This window comes from Pipra filicauda, unplaced genomic scaffold, assembly GCF_003945595.2.
Source record: "Pipra filicauda isolate LSUMZ 115617 unplaced genomic scaffold, ASM394559v2 scaffold4_size7858003_pilon, whole genome shotgun sequence".
NCBI classification, from domain to species: Eukaryota; Metazoa; Chordata; class Aves; order Passeriformes; family Pipridae; genus Pipra; species Pipra filicauda.
In genome coordinates, this window is record NW_024104643.1 from 5017155 (window position 1) to 5041256 (window position 24102).

General features: G+C 39.6%; 1 protein-coding gene across 3 annotated transcripts in view; it reads left to right on the forward strand.

Annotated features, from left to right (window-relative positions):
• Nucleotides 1-24102, forward strand: part of ZNF407 (zinc finger protein 407) — a 335285-nt gene that overhangs the window by 9355 nt on the left and 301828 nt on the right. For all 3 annotated transcript variants that reach the window (XM_027746031.2, XM_039386726.1, XM_027746033.2), the window contains exon 2: nt 16777-21597. In XM_027746031.2, coding sequence (XP_027601832.2) covers nt 16812-21597 — 4786 coding nt within the window. In that variant the 5' untranslated portion in view covers nt 16777-16811. The remainder of the gene's footprint in view (nt 1-16776; nt 21598-24102) is intronic.

Below are 24102 nucleotides of genomic sequence, written 5' to 3' on the forward strand. Positions count from 1 at the left end.
TAAAGCAATGTAAAAATGTATAGCTAATACCGTCACGCCAGTCATTCCAAATAGGGGTAATTTAAAGGCACATTTTAAATACTAATACTCCCTAAAATTCCAGTACTTTGTAATATATGCTTTATTATTAAATGCCATATTGTTGAGATTTTGCTTTTAAAAATGTTTGTTTGAATAGTTCTGCAAAGTGCTCCTAATGCTCTTTCAGTGTCTTTCCAGTAAAGAAGAGCATCCAGGTAGAACAATTAATAAATGTTTGCTCATGTTTGTTCAATACATGTTGCTGTAATGAATATATTTTGACCATAAATGCTAATAAATACAGTGAATTCAAATGAAATAATCTCATTGCTATGCATTTTTTAGCATAAAATGTAAAAGTACTCCTGGAGTGGATGTGGATTTTACTGATTCATCACGAAAGCTTACAAATCCTGCACGAGATGTGCAGGCTGTTTCCAGAAGTAGGGGATGCCAAGTTATTGAGCAACTTCAGTAGATTGGAGAAGGCTTTGCTTAGGTGCTTGCTTCAGGGTGCTCGTACAGCAGGCATGCCGTAGGTACAAGAACAAGACTTCTCAGATTCGTGAGAGGTAAATAATGTGGTAGTAGCTCTGCAGAGTCAGTATCTTATTTCTTTTGTCCAGGTTGCTGGATGTAGCAGCTCTCCTTTTCTGGACTTAGGACTTGTGCTTGCTGCCTTTCTCTAGCTGAGCAGGCTGCCTCATGGTGGTGGAGAAGGAGCTGGATTTTTTTCTTCTCTCTCTGTATTGTATATGAGATACCAGTACCTAAATGGGGACTCCACATCTCACTTTGTGATCCAGACACTTTAAATCTTGACATTGACCAGTACAGTAGTGGCCAGCATACCAGGTAGATAACGACTTGAGTGATTTTGGACTCTGATTTTGGGAATCGAGTGCAGATTTTTGTGCCATAGGACCACCTGATCCCTTAGAGGATTGTCATGGTTTGAGATAGCCCCAACATCCAATTCCCTAGCTCCATTCCCCCTCCCACATCTCAACCTAATGTGAGATGGGTTTTTTCCAGACAAAACACACCAGACTCAAAGTGGGGGAAAGGGAATATATTACAATGACTGTACAAATAAATACCATATCACATTATACACATGATCACAACTATCTCTACCATGACATATGTATTTACAATGGATCAGATCTCTTCTCCCCTCCAAATAAAAGTCCAGGAGGGAAAGAAGGACAGATCCCTTCCAGTCTCTGAACAGCAGCATCTTCTGAGGCAGCAGGTTTCTTCTCATCTCATGCAGCAGCTGATAGCTGGCTTTCTGCCAGCGTCCACGAGGGAGGTATTCAAGCTCCCCCGGCCCCATCACCTCACAACCGAGGGGTCTTCCGTGGTCTTCGTAACCCCAGACAAGGTCGTTTCACCACGTCATATCACGAAGACACAGGGGGGTCTTCGTGACGGTCTGGTATCTCTTGCAGGGCCTCTGTGCCCTGTCTCTCAGGCTGCCACCGTGGCAGCAGTGCGAGGGGGGAGCCAAGGTCAACTCCCCCCGCATTCCATCTGGCCGTCCCGGTCCAGCTCCAGGACGCTCTGAGCTTCTCAGCTCCTCTCTCTCCGGTGCTGCATGTCTAAAACTCTTCTCCTTAATAGGAATCCATCTCCCTCTTTTCTCAGGGGGATCTCAAAGGAGTTTTGGGGGGCTGGTACAGTCTTACCCCAAACTCTGTCTCTCTGCTGCTGGCTCTCTTTTTCCTCGGCTCTCCTTCCAGGAGTCCTTTCTCTGGTGCTGCATGTTGCTTCTACTGCTCCTCCAGTTCAGGTCCTTATCTCTGGCTCTCTGCCACCGTTTCTCTGGTCAGTGTCGGCTGCTGCTCTGCGCCCATGGAGAAAACATCTCCCGGCATAACTACAGGCACCTAGCCCAGCTTTATGCTGTTCCAGGTCCCTGCAGCCCCCAGCCAGGGGCTGGGAGGCCCCAGAGGGCCCAAGGGGCTCAGAGCCCCTTCCTCGTGGCTCTACAACATGGCCACCAGTCCTCAACAAAAAAAAAACTACAACTCTTCTTTTCCGGTCTGGTTGTGGTATGTTTACATTTCTGCAGGAGCGCCCATTGGGCAGAACTTCAAAACTTCCAGGGGTTTCCACCCCTTGGGGTCTACCACTTTTCTGAGCCTCTGGGGAAAACAAGGTCCAAACCACGACAAGAACCAATGAATTGATAAACCTTACTTATTTGTATTGTTCTGGGAGTAGGTTGCAATATATGTACATAGGCCTCATGGGCTGTAGTTAGGGAAGTGCTAAGACAGAGGCTTTTCTGATGAATAGACTTAGTTGAAGACTAAATAAAGGCTACATTTGAACCCATGGCCTTGGTGGTTTCCTCTAAACAAAAGAGTGCAGCATCACCTGGGGCATATGGGAACCTCTCTGGACTTCAGGTCTTTGCCAGCTTCCCTGGTGCCCCTGAGTGTCTGCAGGCGGCCACCTGGCACAGCTTGGTTGTTGCTCCCACCAGCTTGTTCAGATCACCAGCTGCACTGTCAGAACCAAAGCAGGATTTTGCTCCTTTGCTACTTCTTTCTATTCCTTTCAGACTGTAAAATGGGGACGCTGAAAATGAAGGTACATTTTGTCGCTTTTGTTGTGCTTTAGGAAAAAGCTGAAAATAAGATATTGCTAGTAGGAAATAGCCTAGGTTGTAACCTGCACATTAAGGTCATGGGTTACCTGTCTCTTCTTGCTTTATTTTGTGCTTCATTTTGGAATCTACCTTCTTATGTATGAATCGTTTTCCATGCTATCTTTTATACCCTTTAATCCTTTGGCTTCCATAAACTTCTGATGGTTTTTGTCTGTCTTTATCTTTCTATTGCAGTTTTCATTGGACTATATGTTGTCCAATCTCCAGTTCCTGAATTTCTTAAGTCTTATATCTTTATAGATATAAAAAGAAGCTTCTTTTTACATGCTGCTCTGTCTGTCTTTAATTTTTAAGATGTGCTGATGTGTTTTGTCTTGTCTCTTCTCTGACACAGCTGATTTTAATCCTTTTGGGGATCTCACTAATTTTTCATTTGTCCAGCTCCCAGTTGTACAGATTACTTTAGGAGATGGCAGTAGCATAGGGAGGTTTTCATCCCCAGTCTGCCAGCCTGAACCTGGCAGGTCAGCAACAGCTGGAGGTCAGTACCTGGCGTCCATCCACTTAGGGGCTCTGCTGCAGCCAGCTCACCATCTCCCAGTGGTTCCTCAGGCAGAGGGGAAGATGGGTCTGAATTACAGCAGATGGCTCTTACTGACTGCTTTGAGTGTCCAAGCTTAAAAATTTTTAGTCTAGTTGCTTTTTGCCTTCTCTCACATCCTTTCTTGCCTTCCTTCTGGAGCAGATTTATTTTTTTTTAAAAATTTGTAAAAGGAAAAGTATACCAACTTTAAGTATGAAGTGGATTTTTACAGCCACGTTATAAATTCCAAAACTAGGCGGTTTATAATGGAAACGCTTAGGGGGGAGAGAGGAGGGCACGCTATAATGCATATGTAACCTTTCTTCCCTCTCTTTAGGGAATAGGCCGTTTAAACTAAATTAAGTAAAGGATATAAATTGTGTTGTTTCAGTTTTTAATATTTCATGGCTGATTTTATAGATAAAAGTTACATTTAACAATAAATATGAAGAAGAATTTATACAACCTGTTCTAGTTTGATATGGAACAGCAAATCCCATTTCTCTGTAGCTGTAAAGAAAATTCATTATAATGACTTTGATTGTAAGAGATGGCTTCATTGTGATTAGTTACGCTGATAATAAAACAACCTTTTTACAAATGGCACAAGATACGAGGTCTCATGTGTCTGCCTTTTAATAGCACTGAATTTGTGCATTTGCTACTTTTATTCTGTAGTCCTTTCATTTTTACTGGGCACTTTGAAAATCTACAAGTTATTAGAAATAGTCTAGTATAACTTAATTTTTCTTTTGAAGCATTTTGGAGAAGGAGTTATTAATGCAGCTAAGCATTCTTAATTGTTGAGTTTTCAAAATATAAACTGATTTTATTAAAAAAATACAGGTTTATGTAATTTTATTCAATTCTGAATAACAAGTTTTGTAGATAAAATAGTGAAATCTGGATATATGGCATTACTTTTCAAATCCGTTTAAAGCACCTAAAGAAACATCTTGATTTTCAAATGCCCTATTCCCACTGAATTCAGTTGGATTTAGATGTTAATATGTGAGTAATTTAAAACATAGATAGTGGAATTGGGATGCCTGGGTAAAAAGCTGGCTGGTAAAAAAGGCCCAGAGAGTGGTGGTGAATGGAGTTATGTCCAGCTGGCAGCCTGTCACAGGGGGTGTTCCCCAGGGCTCACTATTGGGGCCAGTCCTGTTAAATATCTTTATCAATGATCTGGTCAAGGGGATCAAGTACACCCTCCTCAAGTTTGCAGAGGAGACCAAGTTGGGCAGAAATGTTGATCTGCTGGAGAGCAGGAAGGCTCTGTAGAAGGATCCTGACAGACTGGATCGATGAGCTGAGGACAGTTGTATGAGGTTCAACAGGGTGGAGTGCCTGCAGTTTGTCACAACATTCCTGTGCAGGACTATGGGCTGGAGGCAGAGTGGCTGGAAAGTTGCTCATTGAAAAAGAACCTGGGGGTGCTGTTTGACAGTGGCTGAACATGATCCAGCAGTGTGTCCAAGTGGCCAAGAAGGCCAACGGCATCCTGGCTTGTTTCAGAAATAGTGTGGCCAGCAGGACCAGGGCAGTGATTGTCCCCATGTACTTGGCACTGGCGAGGCCACACCTTGAATCCTGTGTTTAGTTTTGGTCCACTCACAACAGAAAGACATTGAGGTGCTGGAGTGTGTTCAGAGAAGGGCAATGAAGCTGGTGAAGGGTCTGGAGCACAGGTTGTTCAAGGAGTGGTTGAGGGAGCTGGGGTTGTTTAGCCTGGAGAAAAGGAGGCTCAGAGGAGACCTTATTGCTCTCTGCAACTACCTGAAAGGAGGTTGTGGCCATGTGGGGGTCAGTCTCTTCTCCCAGGTAACAAACGATAGGACAACAGGAAATGGCCTCAAGTTATGCCAAGGGAGGTTTAGGTTGGATATTGGGAAAAATTCCTCTACTGAAAGGGTTATTGAGCCCTGAAATAGGCTGCTGAGGAAAGTGGTGGAGTCACCATCCCTGGAGGTATTTAAAAAATGTGTGGATGTGGCACTGGAGGACATGGTTTAGTGATGAACTTGGCAGTGCTGGGTTAATGATTGGACTTGGTGATCTTAATGGTCTTTTCCAATGTAAACAATTCTATGATTTTGTGATTTGGGGAGAGGGATAATTTTGAGAGGATTCATTAGAGAGGTATTTTTTTTTTCCCATTGTACGTGCATCTAAGAATACTTACATCTCCTTAGCACAGTAGCACAGAATGAGATTGATGAGAAAACTGTAATGGTTGTAATAAGATCCTTTGCGTATTTATGTTGCTGTGATTTGTGCTGTTACAGGGGTTTAAGCAGTAAAATCTTCTGCATTGTTTAGTATATAGAAATAATACCAGATATTAAGTCCTGTAAAAATGGTGCACTTGCTGCAAAATTTTAAATTGTTAAAAAAAAAAAAGTAATTGTATTTTAAATTGTAAAATGGCATTTCAAGGGTCACTGTTGGAAGTGAATTCCTTTCCTGCTTCATGTAAAAAACTAAATAATTTGGTGCTTTAGAATGAGGAAAGCTTCATAGCTGACAAAACAGAAGTTGCATTTGATTATCAAATATTTATGGAATTTACCAGAAAGTGAAAATCTGAATCATAGTTCTTGGGGGAAAATAGGATGTAATGCTCAAGTCTGCTGGAAAATACATGATGGAACAGCACACTTAATGTTAGGTTTCACTGTATAAGACATAAACCGACATTTTTTTCTCCCATTATCTGTAAGCTTTAATTTTACACTATTGTTTCTTTTCCATTGTTGATAACAGCTAGGAAAAGAAGTCCTATAGCATTTGTTAAATTTTTTCCCAGGGTGAATACTGGCAAAATGACTATTGATGACTGAAACACAGGACTAAATATTCTTTTTACCCCCGAGAAAGAAACAGGCTATGCCAGGACCCTTTGCTAAAGGCGGCAGCCCAGTTGACTTGCAGTCCGCTTTCTGTGCCCACATTGCTCCATCAGAATAGCAGGCTGGCTCTCTGATGTGGCCTGCTCAGTTGACTGAGAGTGCAGTGCTGAAACCCTGCCCTTTCTGTGATGGGGAGATCTGACTTTGTGTCCTGGCTGTGCTTTGCTGTGATAAGTCACTATGCAGGTCACCCATAAGGGTAAGCTTGTGGTCCCTCAGATCCTGAAGGTGTTTGAGCTGAGCAATAGCTCGCTTAGTGATATGTCAATTTTTTCCTGCCAAGAAAGTGTTGGAGCAGGTGCAATTTCTTACTCTAGCTTGGTCTCCAGGTACTTGCCTGTGGTTGCTAAAGAGTATGTTTTCTGTGTTCGTTAAAACCTATTGATCTTAGGAAAGTTTGTGGGATTGATTTCAACTTGGTGTTTTTCAGGGAATTAGTAGTATTTTTAGTAATAACACTCTCCTAATGTGTTCCTAAGAGAGAGTGATGATGTACTGAGGAAGTACAGAGCCCACACAATCAGGTTGCAACTCTGACACAACTCCCGAGGTCCCCTTGCCCAGGGAAGCACTGCATGGTCCTGCTGTGACCTCCTGTGATGCCAGAACTGTGTGGGAAGGGTCCAGTAACATGATGTACTTCCTGCTCAGGAGGGCTTTGGGGAGCAGAAGGCCACACCTGGGGCCACCAAGTTGACCTAGCACTTGTCTTCCCGATCTGCGGATGAGGAGGGCCGTGGTGTCACCCTCATCATGCCAGCCAATGGCCAGGTTAGCAGTGGCTCTGTGGGACTGCTGGGCCCTGGTGGGAGCTGTTGATATTGTGGGTGCTGACAGGAGATTTGAGTTTATGATAAACCAGCAACTGAAGGAAATTGTAGTCTTGTGTAGCTGTTAAACAATGTGCTTCAAAATAGGGAGAGGGTTTTGGCGGACTGGATACTGAAGTAACAGAAATCTGTTACAGGTGCAGCTCTTAGAATAGAGTGAAGCTTCACAATTTTTGTAGAAATTAGGGAGGTAGTCCCCAGCGCAAATGTTCCTGTTCTTATGCCCCATGCATGGAAATGCACTTGAACACATGTTCCTCACATGAATCCTGCTGCCACTGTGCACATGTTTAGGCATATTGCTGGTTCTGGAAGACTGCTGAATTTTAGGGACTGGTTCAGGTAAGCACTAAATTTTTTGCATTTAAACAAACAGACATGGAGGAAAATGGATACTGTTAACAAACAGTGGCATTTGAAACCTTCATGGTATTTGTTCCCAAAATATCAGTACTGTGGATGCTTTGGACTAGTAAATGGTGATGGTGGTGTCAGCAAGGGGCTGTTCTTTCTCTTCAGTTCCTTCTCTCCTTAAATTCTAGCTGCCTGGGACCCATTCTGGGAAGATATGGTTTCATTATATGGGTCGCAGTACAAGATGGGTGCTACCATGGCATCCCCTGGTCTCTCTCTCCTGGGTAGCACTGCCTCCTCCCTCATTCACCTCCACTCTCCATCTGCTGACCGAGTGTGTTTTGCTGGAGAGAAGTGGGAGCTTGTTTGGCCTTCAGCCTCTTTTTGATCCTCTGCTGGAGAGGAGGAGGCTTTCATAGCTCCATGGCATAGCTCTAGTGAAGGGCTTGAGGATAGGGAAAGGAAGAGGCTCCACAATATGCCGTAATAGTATCTCTTGACTGGTATCACAGAAACCACAAAAGTCATTAATAATTTTTGTATTGTGTCGTATTGCCAGTGCTTGAACTCACAATGCCACTGTCACGCTGGTGCGCCTCCCAGTGCTGTCTTATATTGGTCTCTATCTGCTGGATCTATCTATTCATCACAACCAGTAATGGAAATTAGAATAAAATTCAACTTTAACCCTCTGAACTGTGCGGAGTACAGAAGTATTTAAAAGGCCTGCAGTGACTACAGCTGAAGCATGGGTTTGTTCACCTGAAAGCAAATAACAGTTATTTATGAAGGAAGCCAGGCTTTGCACAGTTGTGCATGGCTTAAGTCTTAGTGGCGATCATTAAGGTTATTGGGGGAAAAAAGTCCCCCCCTGTGTTGCAGAGGGCATGGCAGCACTGTTGTGATTGCTTGCATGTATTACAAAGGAAAAAATGTGTAATTTGACGTGCAGATTTTCCTCTGCATGTTAAGGGTTTACCCTCTCCATAGTTGAGATCTGTGTACAGGTGTCACCTTTTTATACTGATTTCTAATGATGGATATTAATTTCTTTTTGTTAAGAGATCCAGTAACACAACGGAGGGAAGGCTGGTTTGTTCGCTTTGCTGAAGTGTGCTGGAGGACTGGCTGTGCTGGAGGGATTTGAGACAGCATGCATTATACAGAGCACTGCTGAGTGCAGCCTGGTGTGAGGCAGGGGGCTGCCACCATGATTCTCCCCCATCACCCTCTGCTTTACGTAAGCAACTGAGCTGGAAGATCCAACCAGAAAAAATGTCCGTTTTTTATGTCTTATAGGGTTGAGCTGAAACACTTCCAGTGTGATCACTTCTGTTTCATTGAAAAGAAAAACAGGGTTTGTTTCTATTTTTGAATATGTTTATGTGTCTACCGGTAATACAGTAATCTGATATAGACAGACATGTAAGTGTGTATATTCTAATGAACATCTATTCTAATTGATAATGTCAGCTGTCATTTCTGTAGATATGCTTACCAATAGAACATGTGACACGTTTCTGTTGGATCTGCTTTTCTCAAATGAAATGCAATTAATTCCTTGTTTGAAGTGGCCACCAGGTGTCATCAGAATGCTTTTATTTTTATTAACTTTTTTCTTTAGAAGCATATGTACACTTTGTATTCTTTTCTGGAAACTTTGTTAACCTATCACACAAAAAATCCAAAGTCTTTATGTTACCTATTCATCGAAAAAGGCACACAGCTTTCAACCAAACTTCTTAAATAAGCAGCAGATGAGGAAAACAGGATGCACAACACTGAGAAGCGTGTGCCTATATACACAGATTACTACACGCATTCCTTCCCCAGTAATTTAAATGGTGATAAATACAGTAAAGCTAAACCATGTGGGCCAGATTTGCCTTAGTAGAATGTTATTAAAGAGCTACAGCCAAGGCAATTAACATGATTAGACAGAACATACAAGTATTTAAAACATTTTAAATTTCCCTTTCTACCTTCTGCCATCTTCTTCCCTTGATGTCTTCTTCTACAGTTTTTGTGTCCTGACTTCACACTGAATGTATTTGATTTTGCTATTTATTAAATTTTTTTAAAATTCAATACTTATTTTATTTATCTATGAATTTTTGGTGTACTTACATTAATTAATTTAATCCTTCCTTTATTAATACCTTAATTAATACAACCTACCTTACATTTTTTTTTTCCTTCTTTCCTGGAAGAAAAAACTTGCAGTTTCTTCCAGTTTTTACTTCTTCAGCTCAAAACAAGAGTTCTTGGTTCTCAGTGAGCAGAGAGCTGGCCATCTGTGTTGGCCTTTTCACCCTTTTCAACCTGCTCAAGCTGAGTTAGTAGACAAATGTATTCCAGGCTGTGATGGTGGAGGCCTCTTGTTGCTTTCTGTGTGATATGATAGTATTAAAGAAGGGGCCAACAAAGCCATCCTTTTTTCTCTTTTGGTTTTAATTTTGAGCAAAGTTTGATGGAAATTTGGTAAGTCTTCACAAATATTAAGCACCAGAATAGCCTCCAAGGAAATTCATACACCTTATGTCTTAAAGGAAAAGAGTCAGAGCGTCTAGGAGCAGGTTTCTAGGGTAAAATTTTCTGGAGTAAAAGTTAGCAAGTAGCAGCAATTTCAACTTACTTTTATCTTTTGCTGCCAAAGTGCAGGAAGAAGTTAAGACATTTTTTTTTCAGGTGACAGTGATGGTGCCTATGTATTTTCTCTGATAATTCTAGTGTGGTCTGCTGCATGTGGGAGGGTACTACAGCCAACTGTAGAAAGGGATTCAATTTGCATTTTACTTTTTGCTTCTCTCTAGTTTTAATTGGTGTAGTTGGTGAGAATTGCATCTTGCATGAAACCATGTCATTTGGAAAATTCCCACAAACTGCAGGACTTACTACTGTTTGTGAAAAATGAATATTTCTTTCCTGGGAGTTTCTTTCCTGGAGCTGATGAACTCTCTAAAGTAAAGTGTTTTGAGAATACTTATAAAGTCCTTTTCATAAATAAATATCACAGTGCTATATGAATGCGGTCTTTCTTGGATCCTCAGAAGTTTATATTGAATATTTTTATTACTATTGTTATACGTATACCTTGCTCTGGAAACAGGCAGAATTCTTTGAATTTAAAATTCAAAATAAACAGACCTTTTTAAATTTTCAAAAATTGAAAATCTGGAGGTTACTTAACAATTTTTAGGGGATACTAGTGCATATCCTCTCATTCTCTGTCTTGGATATACATGCCTATTGATTCTGACAGCACTTGAAATGAATGTATATCCATGTCTGTCTTTTTTGACTTCCTCTTCAAAGCTGATCTAGTCAGTGGTTACTGCTGCAGTTAGCAGCATTTGGCTCTTTCTGAAATGAGGGGATGACGAACTAGGGAGCCTTCCCTTTTAATATTTTTGCTTTTTTGTTTTTTGATATGAATTAAAGAATATGTTCCTTATGCCAGGAATTCACAAGAACTTCCTTTATGTTGCCAGTTTCTGCCCACCAGGAAGGACTTTGAGTGGTTTGGAAGCAGAAGCAAGCAGCATGTGAGTAGTATTGCAGGGTGTGTTTCCCCATGATGCCGTTAAGAGTTCTTTCTAGTGGCTCTGAGGAAATGAAGTTAATGGGTGCAGATAACTCACCATTTTCGGTGATACACAGGTGATGACTGTCAGGGGGCTTTTTATTTTGTTACTTAAACTGTTGTGGATAGATCTATGTGGAAATGTCGAGCTCTTTAGTCTTGGGAGTCTGCAGCTTGTTTGGAAGTCTCCTGTGGTGATTTTGCTATCCTAGGAAAAGGAGTGGCTTTACATGGAAAGCAGGCTTGTGATGCAAAGCTCAAAGTTCCAACATTTTTGAGCTGCAAGGGAAAACAAATATTCGTAATGGATAGTATCAAATACTCCTCAGAAAATGGTGATCTTTGTTCCATTTGAACCAACAACCATATTGTCTCCTGCATTCCATTATTGAGGAGACTGTTAGCTTGGATTAGTCTCTCTGAAGGGAGTGAGGTAACTTTGTAAGGCCATGAGACAGATGTATGATTTGATTTAGGAAGGATGTTACGCCCCTGAGAAGATGCTTATTTGACACAGAGGTTGTATACTGAGATGAATTCACATTCAGTTTTGTGCAGGCTATTTAAGGAGCTTATTAAAATGATTTTGCTTCATTGTATCTATGATTTCATTGAAAGAATTAATTGTCTGAAAAGGAGAATTTTTACTGGAAAAAAAATGAAACTGTTTTCCCTATGTCACATCCTTTACAAACACTGCAGACTGGGCATTGAATACTTGGAGACGATAGTACTGTGACTGAGAAGTGCTTTGGGATTAGCATAACAAATAATAATAAAAAAAGGAAGTAGAATTTAGTACTTGTAAATGTACTCTCTTTGGGTTCTTCTGTACACATCCCTACCCCTTCCCTTGGCATGTGACCAAAAAGAGAAGTAAATAAAATTGTATTGAGCATCAAGAAGAGCTTCTGTCCGCAAATGACTGATGCTTGTGTATAGAACTGTAGCAGACACTATATCAATATACAAAAAAGCTTTGTACAAAGAATACAAAATCTGCATTGTTATCAGGTAAAAAATGGTGGTGGCAGCTCAAGAAGTGCTATTTTTTAAAGTTTTTTTTTCTATTTTCTTCTTTAGAGGTAGTGAGATGGTGCTGAATTTTGACTATGGGGTATCTTTTAAATTAGTTTAAATATTGAAACAAAAGCTCCATGATTCTGATGATTTGGAAATCCCAAGGGATGAAAGAGCAGGATCTATAGCTATATTGGTTTATGTGACATAGCCAAATTACTGTGTATTATATACTTGCAATTTAAGAATGTGTGTCTCCTAATATATTCGGTTAAGATTTGGATATTTGGACTATGAAATGTAATATACGTAACATAAACATTTTGCTTTTGAAGATCTTAAAAACATGTTTCACTTCTTTCAGATATTTAGAATCTTACTGACGAAATGCATTATGTTATAGCGCCTATTTCCAGTAGAATTACTGAGCTCAGCTTTTTCTGCACAAAAATTTTTAGGTCACAACATGTTTCTTTCCAAAACTCAGGAACAGCAGTGTGCTGCAAAGAACCTTAAAATGCATTAGGTAATGTATGACTGTCTCCAAGCAGAAGAATTTGTTAACCTGAAGCTAATGTGGCAAATTAATTTTTGGTCATATCTTTTAAGAATCTGTTCAGCTATACTTGATTTATATGAACATTAACAAAAGATTTATGTTACAAGAAGTCAACCCACTTTTGAGTTAGAACAGCTTCATTTTGAACATCAAATACCATGTTAAAGAGAGCGCTGTTTGACAGAACTGGCTTTTAAACTACGGAAATACTGAAGATTTGGCTGCTGTCTGCTTAGCTTGGGTTTGATCCTGTGCTCTGGTCTTCTGCTGCGTTGTACCTAGCAATACCATCAACAAGTACTTGTTACTTGTAAAAATGTAACCAGATGATGCTTTAGAAGATGAGAGCTTGCATCTTGCATTGTTTTTAGTCTTGCTGGTCCATGAATAAGGCAGTTCAAGAGCTATTCTTCCCTACTCCTACTGCTGTACAAGTTTGCCAGCATTACATTGCTATGAAAAGGCTTACTCAGTCATCCTAATAAGGAGGAGTTAGACTTAAGCATGTGCTTAAACTGCTGTGGCTGCAGGGGGTTACTTGTTACATCTAGAGTGTTCTCTAGATGCTTTGGGATTAGCATAACAAATCTCTGATGTTCTTAGATTAATCTAATGAAATTCCAGATGCTGGTTCTTCACTTGTGATGATGATCCCTGTGCCAGACTCAGGTTTGATCCAACATTAATTTTGTTAAAAAAACCCATTTAACTATGTATCGGTCACTGCAACTGTGCAGACTTTGAGTGCTGTTGATGCCTTCTGTACTGCTTTGGTTCCTCTACATTATACCATTGTATATATATATAATACCAACTGCAGGCTAGCCCTTAATTAGTGTGGTGGCTTTGATGAGAGCAGAGGTGAATTGGCTTAGGCAAGCAGAGGATTAGGACCACCCAGATTTATGACCACTTTATTCTTTGCCATTGTCCTCCTGCCTTGTGGCAAATCTGGGAAGAGGCTTTTGGGAGAGAAGCTCACAGCAGAGGAAGGCTCCTTTTGCCTACAGGAGGCTTGTGGTATGTTGAATGCTTTTTCAAGTAGTGATAATCGTTCATGCAATAAATCCATGCAGGAAGGAGCCCACAGCTCCCTTTGGGTGTGAGGCACAACTCTGCCATCAAAGAAGCTGAAGTGTGTGTGCTACTGAAATTGTGTTAGAGGCGCAGCAGTGTTAACTAAGCAAAGATTGTAGCAGGAGACATGGTTCAGTGCTGTGGTCTAGATCTTGTGTGAGATGTGGAGAACTGACCAGAGCTCAGCAAATTGCTGACTATGGTACAGCAAAAGTAGTGACGGTAGCCATTAAGTGTCTGTCTCAGATGTACTCTTGTCCTAAAGGCAACTTTAAGAGAGAGCTAATAGAAATTGAAGGCTATTTAATTCCATAAATTAATTAATATAGGGGTAATTTTAGAGAAACAGCAGCAACCATTGTTGTTTTCTTTCATAGAGAATTCTTTCTGGATTATGGTTTCTTGCAGGTGCAGGCTCCCACACCGTGATATTATGACACACATTATATGGAGGTGGGACAGAGGCAAATCTAACTCTGGGAAGCATGTGTGGAAACTCAGATGTGAGGTAGCAATGAGATTGGTAAAGGTGTATCATTAATTGTTGCCACACCTAGCCTCCTGTGCAGCTGAGGAGCCTTGATAATGCCTACTAGTTGTGGGGGTAGACGTGAGAGAATTGACTTAATTAGAAATACTGCCTATAAATGGAACAGAGTCCATCCATGGTCTGCCTGCTAGGAGTTTGTCATGAAATGAAGGCAGAGATAATTGCCTCCATTTACTGCTGACTTGGAGAATTGGGAGAATTAGGCAAGAAGTCTGGAGTGTAAGGCTCCTTAGCATATTTGTATTACAAATATGACTATTTTAATTTCATGCTGAAGTTATTGGCAGCACCTATGAGATTTATGGTTTGCATTTTTCACTTGTCTAGCAACTAGTTTGTAGTTCTGACTACAAATGGTTTACAAAGATAAAATAGAGGAAATACATTTTTTTTTCCTAAGCACTTGAAAAATCCATAATTGATGCAATACAGTTGAGTGGAAGACAGACTGGACACCAGAACTGGGATTGTGATCTGAGCACAGAGCAGGATGAACTTCTACTGAAGAGTTTGTGAAAAAATGCCAAGAAACCAGGTTAAACCTGCAGAGACTGTATGCAGATAATCAACCATGTTTCTTAGATGTGTGAGTGGCTGGTGGAGGTGAGCTGAATTTGCATGGGAGTGGCAGAAAAGGCCACACTTTTGTTGATGGAGAAACCTCTAATTATCCTGCTACAAGCTTTGATAGTGGAAATGTTCAACATCAGTATTAGTTCACCGGTGGACAAGTTTTCTGATAAATCTTATGGTCTTAGAGGAAAGTATCTTATAAAGAAGATGGAAAATTGGTTTGAGATTGCAAATTGTCATGTACAGCAAAAAAACCCCTGCTTTTCTTCTCCAGGCCATGCAAGGGAGGAGTAGTCAGGTCTCAGTGGTGGGGTGGGAACCTGCAGTGGAGGTGCAGCGAGGGAAGGGACCCACGGCTGCTATGTGCAAACATTTAAGCATGAACTGATGGCACTGATCACTGAAGTAACTTGATATTTTGCAAGTTATATAAATAAACCCGTACTGCAGTTAAACAACATAATTTTAATCCAGTCTTTTTTTCTGTATCCCAAACAGTGCTCATAAACCTTTTTGGGATAAGCTTGCACTTCAGAGGCTTCTCTGGTCCTGCTATTAATTGCTGTAGCGTTTTTGAACATACAGTATGCTGACTGAGCTGAGAATATAGATCTGACTGTTTTAATTCTTACTAATTGTGATAGTCCCTCTCATGGTTTAGTGAACAAAGAAAAATAATAGTGTATAAGAATCAGAAAACTACAGTTAGAGGAGCAATATTGTGATCCTACAAAAGGCTATTGTGATCTGGAGGTGGTTATTCTCTTGTTATTTAGGTGTAACTAGCTCGGTATGGGTTTGGTCAGTGCTTTAGCTCAATGAGCAACCTACAGTTGAAAAACTGTTCAATGTATTCAACTAATGTGCACTCAATTCCTTAGGGGCTGTCCATAAATTATTCTTAAGCAGAAAACCACTTTTTTACTTCCCTCATCCAACTAATTTGAATGTATTTTCTCAGTTTAATCCTTTCTTACTTTGTCCTCAAAATTAAGCATAATTATTTTTTTAGCATGTACTTGAATGGGTTTTTGTACCCTACGTTATCTGTATCAACATTGCAATTACTTAATCTTGTCAGGAAGTACTTACAGTTGTGGTCATGGCCTCATTCAATGAGTAACTGAACAAAAAACCGAATACTTGGATCTGCAACAAATTGATGTTTAAATCATAGTGTAAAGCACATAGATAAACATTTAGTATTTAATCATCTGTTAAAATGAAATGCATTTTCAATTCTCAGTTGCTTCATATCAAAATGAAAAGGTAATAAATGTCAAGATTTGATTTCCCACCCCCATCCCTCTTATAAACTCTGTTGGTAGCATCAGTTTTCTAGTGGTGACATCTTTTTGGGAACAGGAAGGTCACACTGGACAGCTGAGCCAAAGCTTTTGGTAGCTGGATTTGGATGGTTGGAGTTTGTGCTGGGTTTCAAAGGTGCTGCGCTTTTCTGCACTGCTATTTCATGACTTTTTTTTCTCCTCCTTCCTCCACAGTTGGGAAATGAAATTTTACATGGTATTTTAGGAATGATGGGATGATACTTGGGGCATAATCTTTTAGAATATGGCTCTATTTGTGTTTTCCCTCTTCAGCGGGTAATCTAAGCCAAGGAAGAAAAGCAAGCTGCATACTTACAATGTTTAACATTTATGTTGACTTTATTTTGGCTGTTGTTGCATAATTATTATAAGTCATGATTATTTCAAGCTTTTAAATTTGGGAACCTGCATTTCTAGTTCAGGAACAGTTAAACATTCCATGACCAGTTCCCTGAAAGCTTTTAATATTTTGTGCCCTAATTATGCTTCCAGAAACAAGGTCAGGCTTGTCTGCCCAAGTTTAAGTATGTAGTAGATCACTTGATTACACAAAAACTATTGCATCTGGTGCTTGCTCACATGGTGCTCATCACAGTGAGAGCCCTGTAACCAAGTGCCTAGAAGGTGGTTTAGATACCATGCTGAAAATATAGCCTCATATCTCTCATTGTATCTTTCTGCCATGATTTTAATTTTCTATACTGCAGGAGTCTTTTTAACTTTTGATTGTGCATAAAAGACTAATAATAACTATTTTGTTTTGTAGGTACAAAGCCAAATGATCTACAATTGATAATATCAATGTTAAGGATGGATGAGGAGGAAAATAAGAAGAGAGATGATGTTGATGAGAATTTACAAGTTGAGTTGACAGAAGAATCCTCCAGAAATACATCAGGAGAAAATGCTGGATGTGACTCTTCATCTCAGCAGAAAACAAGGCTTCTATCAGATGAAGTGTTCGGGGACCTTGAAGAGAAAGGAAAAGAGAATGGCACAAACAAAAGAGCGCTGTCAGGATCACCAAACCTGGATGTTGTTGAAGCAGACAAGCCTGAAAATGTCTCCAGAAAAAGAAAGCAGAGTTCTTCAGAAGACATGAAAGATAGTGGAAGGAAATTACAAAAAGTTTTAGCTGGAGAAGCAGATAGTATGATAGCTGGAGCTGTAAAGAAGGAAGGAGTCACCAGTTGTCCGGGTAGTGACATATTTAATTCAGATATCCTGTGCCTACATTACGATTTCAGATGTGCTGATGATGATTCCATTCAGAAGGAAAATAAACATTCGCAAGAGGTATCAGCTACTGTTCCTGATAAGTTTCCTTCTTCAGAAGAAATCAGTGGTGTCTGTACAGTTGAAAACACAGAGAAAGATCTTAAAGGCAAAATAAGTGATGAGGGTTTACCTTCCTCCTCTGATATGGAAAAACATAAACATTTAGAAAGCCTCTCTAAACCATCAAAAGAACAAATATGCCCTCATGGCAGTTGCATAGATGAATGTGGTTCAGTGCATATGCATGTTAAGCGACATGAGAAATCCAAGATCTTTTGTTGTGAACTTTGTGGTTTTCAGAGTGCTGAGGAGAGTCTCCTGAATTCTCATTTCCTTGGCAAGACTCATCTTCGACGCCAAAATCTTGCTGCACGGGGAGGTTTTGTACAGATATTGACAAAAAAATCCTTTAAAAACCAACAGTCTACTGCAACCAAAGACAGGAAAGTCAGAGCAAAACTTGGGACCAATAAATTACAGACAAGAACTGCTGATGCAAAAGAATTAAGTGTTTGCACTACACTGAAAGACTCAAAAGTAAGCTTGCCTAAACAAAATGATGGCAGTGAACTTGTTGAAATGATAACGTCTTCAAATACTCCCACTGAAAAAACAGATACTATGACAGAAGAAACATTGCTTTCTTCTGGTATACGAGGAAATGATGAAGTTCATACTGAAAAACTAGAAATACCGGGACCATCAGAAAATATCTTGCAGAAAACAGAATGCCCTCTAACTACCAAAAAGCTACTTAACAGTTTACACAGGACAAGGAGATTTAATAGACTGAAACATAAAAGAAACGTTTTCCCGTTAAGGTCTCCATTTGGACAGAGTAGGTCTTTCAGATTAAAAAGGCAGGTTAAAAGAAGGTACAACTTGTTGGGTAATAGTAAGAGAGACAAGTCTGAAACTCGGAGAGTACACATACAGCATATTTCCAGCACACAGCTTAAACCTGGTGATTCAAGCCCTATGTCACATACAGAATTAGAAACTGATGCTAAAAGCAATTGTAATGCTACTGCAGAAATTCAAGATCTTACTGAAGATAAGCCAAATACCCTTTCTTCTACCACTGCAGGTGCTAAAGATTCTGATGTTAAACTTACTGCTGATCATGGTACTCTTCATACTGGTATGGATTGTGGTCATGTTTTTCAGAACAGAGGAAGTTTGGAAACTCATGTTGCGAAGCTTCATACAAAAAGGGTCCAGTTTCATTGTCAGATGTGTAGCTATTCGTCTGGAGTCAGGGAAGACATGAAGCAGCACTGTCAGGACAGTAAACACCAGATGGGTGATTGTAGCTTTAATTGTGAGCTCTGTTCATTTAGCACCTTGAATGTGATGAACCTTCAAAGCCATATGAGTGAAGTGCATAATATGTCCCATAGTTGTCCAACTTGCATTCTTTTTTTTCAATTGGAAGAAGAACTGATAAATCATCAAAAAAATGAGAAACACAATGGTTCATTATTTCAGCAAACTACTCCATTGAGTAACAGTGATCAGACCTTGCAAGCGGTAACTTACGCTGGCTCAGTATCAAACAATAGCCAAAGACTTGCGAGTGAAATGGAAGTATCAACGCAAGCAAAAACTCCAGACTCTTCCTTCATAAGTCATAGAAATGAGCTAAAGCATTCTGTTCTGAATAAAACCCAGTTTCAATGTAAAAAGTGTTTTTATAAGACAAGATCTTCCACAGTTCTTACAAGGCACATAAAACTCCGACATGCACAAGAATATCACTTCCTTTGCAAAGCATGTAATCTTTACTCACTGAGTAAGGAAGGAATGGAGAAGCATATCAAAAGAAGCAAGCATCTTGAAAATGCCAGGAAAAACAACATTGGACTACGTTTTGAAGAATGTATTGTAAAGGTTTGTGTTGGTGTTGGTGGTATTAAACCAGTGGTGGATACTTCTGTTTCTGGGAGCGGAAATACTCAGTTAGATAAAGAAATTATACATGTTTCATCCTCTTCTGTAGAAACCATATCAAGAAATAAGGAGGTTGTTCCACTTGATCAAAGCATTGGTGAAAATGAATTGGTTTTAGCTAATGCACCCAAAAGAGGAAAACTGAAAGGCACTATTTCTAGGACCTGTACCCATTGTGGTCTCTTGGCCTCCAGTGTTACTAATTTGACTGTTCACATCAGGCGAAAGCACAGTCATCAGTACAGCTATTTGTGTAAGGTTTGCAATTACTACACTGTAACCAAAGGAGATATGGAACGCCACTGTGCAACCAAAAAACACAAAAGTCGTGTTGAAATAGAAGGATGTGGAAAACAGAACTCGGAGATCATTGTTAGCCCTGAAGGAGGTAATTTTGAATCCATGATCAAGAAGGTTAACAGCCCCATGACTGCCTTGTATGAACATGTTGAGGATGGTGGCCAGTCACCAGATCTGGAAAATTCTGTCTTAGACAATCAGGAAGTTGAGCGAGGAGATACTGAGCTAAAAGTTATAAATGCCAGTAGGCTGCCAGATTTGCAGCCTGCTATCAATCCATCAAATATAAACCAACGTGTACCTCTGGAACCAGCGAGGGTTGCTCAAGATGGTGACCCAGGATTCCAGCGAAGAGCAATGGGTGCAAATGACAACAAGTGTGTACACTGCAACTTCATTGCTCATTCTGCTGCTTCTTTAGAGCTGCATGTGAAGCGAAAACATACAAAACAATTTGAATACTACTGCATGGCTTGTGACTACTATGCTGTTACTCGCAGAGAGATGATCAGGCATGCAGCAACAGAGAAACATAAAATTAGAAGAGAATCTTATGTTTATTCTTCTTCTGGGGAGGAAGCAAATACAGCAAATATTGCTAAAGAAGGCACTGCTTTGCCTCAAGAGGAGCACCATCACAGCACAGGAGAATCGAAAACTGTTTCAGGTGAAACAGAATGTGCCAGTGATGCAGCACGAGGTGATCAGATGAGTAAAAGCTTGACTGAGTGTACTGTCTTAGATGAAAATACATCTCCAGGAACCCCTAAAGATGTCAGTTCCCAAAATGCAGTAGGAGATGAACTTGATGAGGAGTCTAAAAATGGAGGAGAAAACCTTTTTTGTGAAGGATTCCAGCAAACATCTCAGAAAGATAAAGTTGCTGCACTTTCCAAGGAAGTATCAGTTCAAGAAACAGGTACTTGTGAGGTGCAGAAAAGGAAGCATGGCCAGGAGCTGCTTAACTCAGATGATGATTGCACTGCAGAAAATCAAAATAGATCAAGCAACACAAACTTGAATTCAGGAAAAGGCGAGGAAAGCTTGGAAGAAAATAGTGAAAACCCCGAAGTAGAGTGTAGAAACAAAGACAGTCTCAAAATAAAATCACTGAAGAAAAATAACCCACTTATGCTAAGTCTTCCAGAAACAAGTAGTGCAGTAGAGCAATCAAATTTTTCTGGAAACACTGGAGAAATGGTACAAAATATACATAGTTTAGATGGTGACAGAAGTTTCAGAGAGGATCCTACTGGGGAGGAGGAAGAAGCCCTTATGGAAGCACAACATGAAGCTGAAGTAACTATAAATAACAATGTTTGGGAGGCAGATGGCTCAACAGCTGAAGGCATGCAAGAAAGTAGTAATGAGCCTTTAGGAACAATTATCAGTGGTGATGATAAAGGAAAGGCAACACAAAATTTTGGCAAGTTTGATTCTTCTATAGTAAGGTTAAAAAGTCATCAGGATGGGGAGACCACTGACCAGTCTGCAGAAGGACAGGTGCTGGGTGCAGTGAAAGCTAATGAGCTCACCATGAAAGCAGACACTTCACCAAGTGGTGGGAAAAAGAAGAAGTCAGAAGGAATTTCCCTTGGGGAATCGACACGTATTCGCTGTGATGACTGTGGTTTTCTAGCAGATGGTTTGAGCGGACTGAATGTTCACATAGCCATGAAACATCCTTCAAAGGAAAAACATTTTCATTGCTTACTCTGCGGAAAATCATTTTACACAGAGAGCAACCTTCACCAGCACTTGGCCAGTGCTGGGCACTTGCGAAATGAGCAGGCGAGTGTGGAGGAGCTGCCTGAAGGAGGCGCAACCTTTAAGTGTTTGAAGTGCACGGAGCCCTTCGATTCGGAGCAGAGCTTGTTTCTCCACATCAAAGAGCAACATGAAGAGCTGCTGCGTGAAGTGAATAAATACATTGTGGAAGACACTGAGCAAATAAACAGGGAGAGGGAAGAGAACCAAGGCAATGTCTGCAAGTATTGTGGGAAGATGTGTAGAAGTAGCAATTCCATGGCCTTCCTAGCTCACATCCGTACCCATACAGGTATGGAATACTCTCTTTGCAAGTGGTCTCTTTCAAAGAGAGTGACTTATGCCATTGTTCTTTTTCTGCTTGTTAATTTCTTTAACATTTCTTATGAACTGGCATTCGTATTGCCTGATGAGCCCGTGATGAAATTCAAAATTACCTAAAGGGGTATGAAAATACAGTAATCAAAGGGCAGAAAATATAAGAACATTTTAAGTGCAGTCACCCTTCTGCTTTTTGTTCCATATAGAGAGATTTTCTTCCTTTTAATTTAAATTGTAACCAGTGAGTGGTTCTTAAATTTATATAATGACGTGGTGATGTTTGAGAGAACAATTAGTTGGTCTTTCTAATTTTCTCTTCCTTGCACTTGTTTAATATCCAAATTGTTTATTTAATTTCAATTCAATGAAACTTTCAGCATTACATAATGTTTCAGGATAGACATTTAATATTACATCATTCCTAAATAAATACCAATAAGATACAACAAGAGGTTTTTGTAGAAATGAGTTATAGGGATTGGAACTGGTCAGCCTTTTTGGAAGGTGGTGTGCAGTGCTGATGTGATGCACAGGGACATAGCATCTGATTTAGTTTCTGTGCTGATCACACTTTCAATTCATTTTTATGTTTAATTTTAAGTGGAAAATTTAAAAACATTTCTGCAGAAAAATGCATAAGCTGCAGTTCTAAATTTATGTAAAAATTCACTGCGATGTTTCTATAAACCTGCCATACATTCTTTATTTTAAATAGACAGCTTTTCTAAATCACTGAGCTCTGCTTAGACAAGTGGTGTCTCCATGGTTGAATTTATGAGTGGATTTGAATAATAAATTCACATTTCAATGAACATATTTTCATTAAAACTGTAAGGTTTATTTTACTGTACTTTTAAATAATGGCTTATTATGGAAGCTATAGTTTAAATTCATGCAGTATTTGAAACTTAGTGCATGGTTACAAGGAAGAGAACAAAAAGGTATGAGAAAAGAAACATAAAAGAATGGTAATTCCTGACATAATCCTAAAATAGTTTTGTAAGGTTTTTTTATGAAAAGGCAAGGGCGTGACTGGACAACAAATCCTTAAATTAATCTTGGGGAACATGGACATTGTATTTCAAACCTTTCAAAGTATTTTACTATAACTGCAGTATTCATGTATACCAATAACTCACATACTTAATACTTTCAGCATTACTTCTGTCCTGTCAATAACGTAGTTATCTGTATTGCTTCAGCTAATATCCAACTTTGAATGCAGTGTTAAGTCTTTAGAAGGACGCTTGTGTTCACATGGTCAGAACAGCTGTATAAGCCCTTAATATGCCCTCTTACGGCAGATAAAACTGAATAAAACTAAGGGGGAGGATGCTAATGGAGCTCTCTTTAGAATTCTTTATGCAACTGTCTGGTCAAGACATGTTGCTTATAATTGATGTGTCCATTACTTGAATTCTCTTGTAATTATAGTCAATAAGTCTTGTAAATGTGTTAAAGCTCACTAAAAGCATACAAATTCAAGAACAGAGTAAGGCTAATAATTTAAAATAATCAATGTAGGCATTTCAGCACTTAATTTCCCTTGTGTGTTGATAGCTGATCATTCTTAATCCATTAAGATTTATTTAGTCGTTTACAATGCAAAATAGGTTTGCACTGGTCACTTGTGCCATTTGAAAATGTCCACCAGGTTAAGTGCAGAATGTAGTCCATTAGTCTTCCTTGACTGTATGTATTAATTGCATTTAAAATCAAGTTAATGTGGATGTGAAAGTGAGGTAACTATCAATATATGACAAAGCAACCCTACTTACATAAGTTACATCATTGATTGTAACATTAAGTAAAAGTTAGTGTACTTTTTAACATCTTGTGTGTAGGACTTATCATGGAGTATATTTTTATTGTGCTTTCGGATAGCACTAAATATGCAAAGCAGTAAAAGAATACGTTTAATTTTGCAAGTCACTTTTTGGTGGTGCGTGCAGAGGTATAGAAGGGTTACAGAATCGAGTTTTATCTGCCCTCTCTCACTGCACCCTTAAATGAAATGCTTTTCTTATTCTTTGCTTATTCACATAAATAGTAATGCGGAGATTTTTATTAATAGTTAATGGGAAGAAGTCTTTCTCTTCTAATACATATTTTCATATTTGTGGTTTTCTTTGTGTCTTATAGAACCCTTTCTTCCAATCTGTATCACAATGGATGCAGTTTAATAAGAAACAAATATTTTTAGGTTATTGGGAGTGGTGGCAGAGGGAAATGACCTACTCCACCAACTGTATATACGCTGACTTGTAACATTGGTGAGGCAAATTACAGTATTTCCAGTTTCTCATCTGTTCAAGGGTAACAACAGGTACATAATAGGAGCATGGCTGCACATTTTCCCATTTATTTTTCTGATTACGTGCTCTTAAAAAGATCTTTCTTCAGCATCTGGATGTGTATAAATATGTTTATATATGTGTGTATGTGTGTGTAGCCATACCCAACTCCTTGCCTTTTT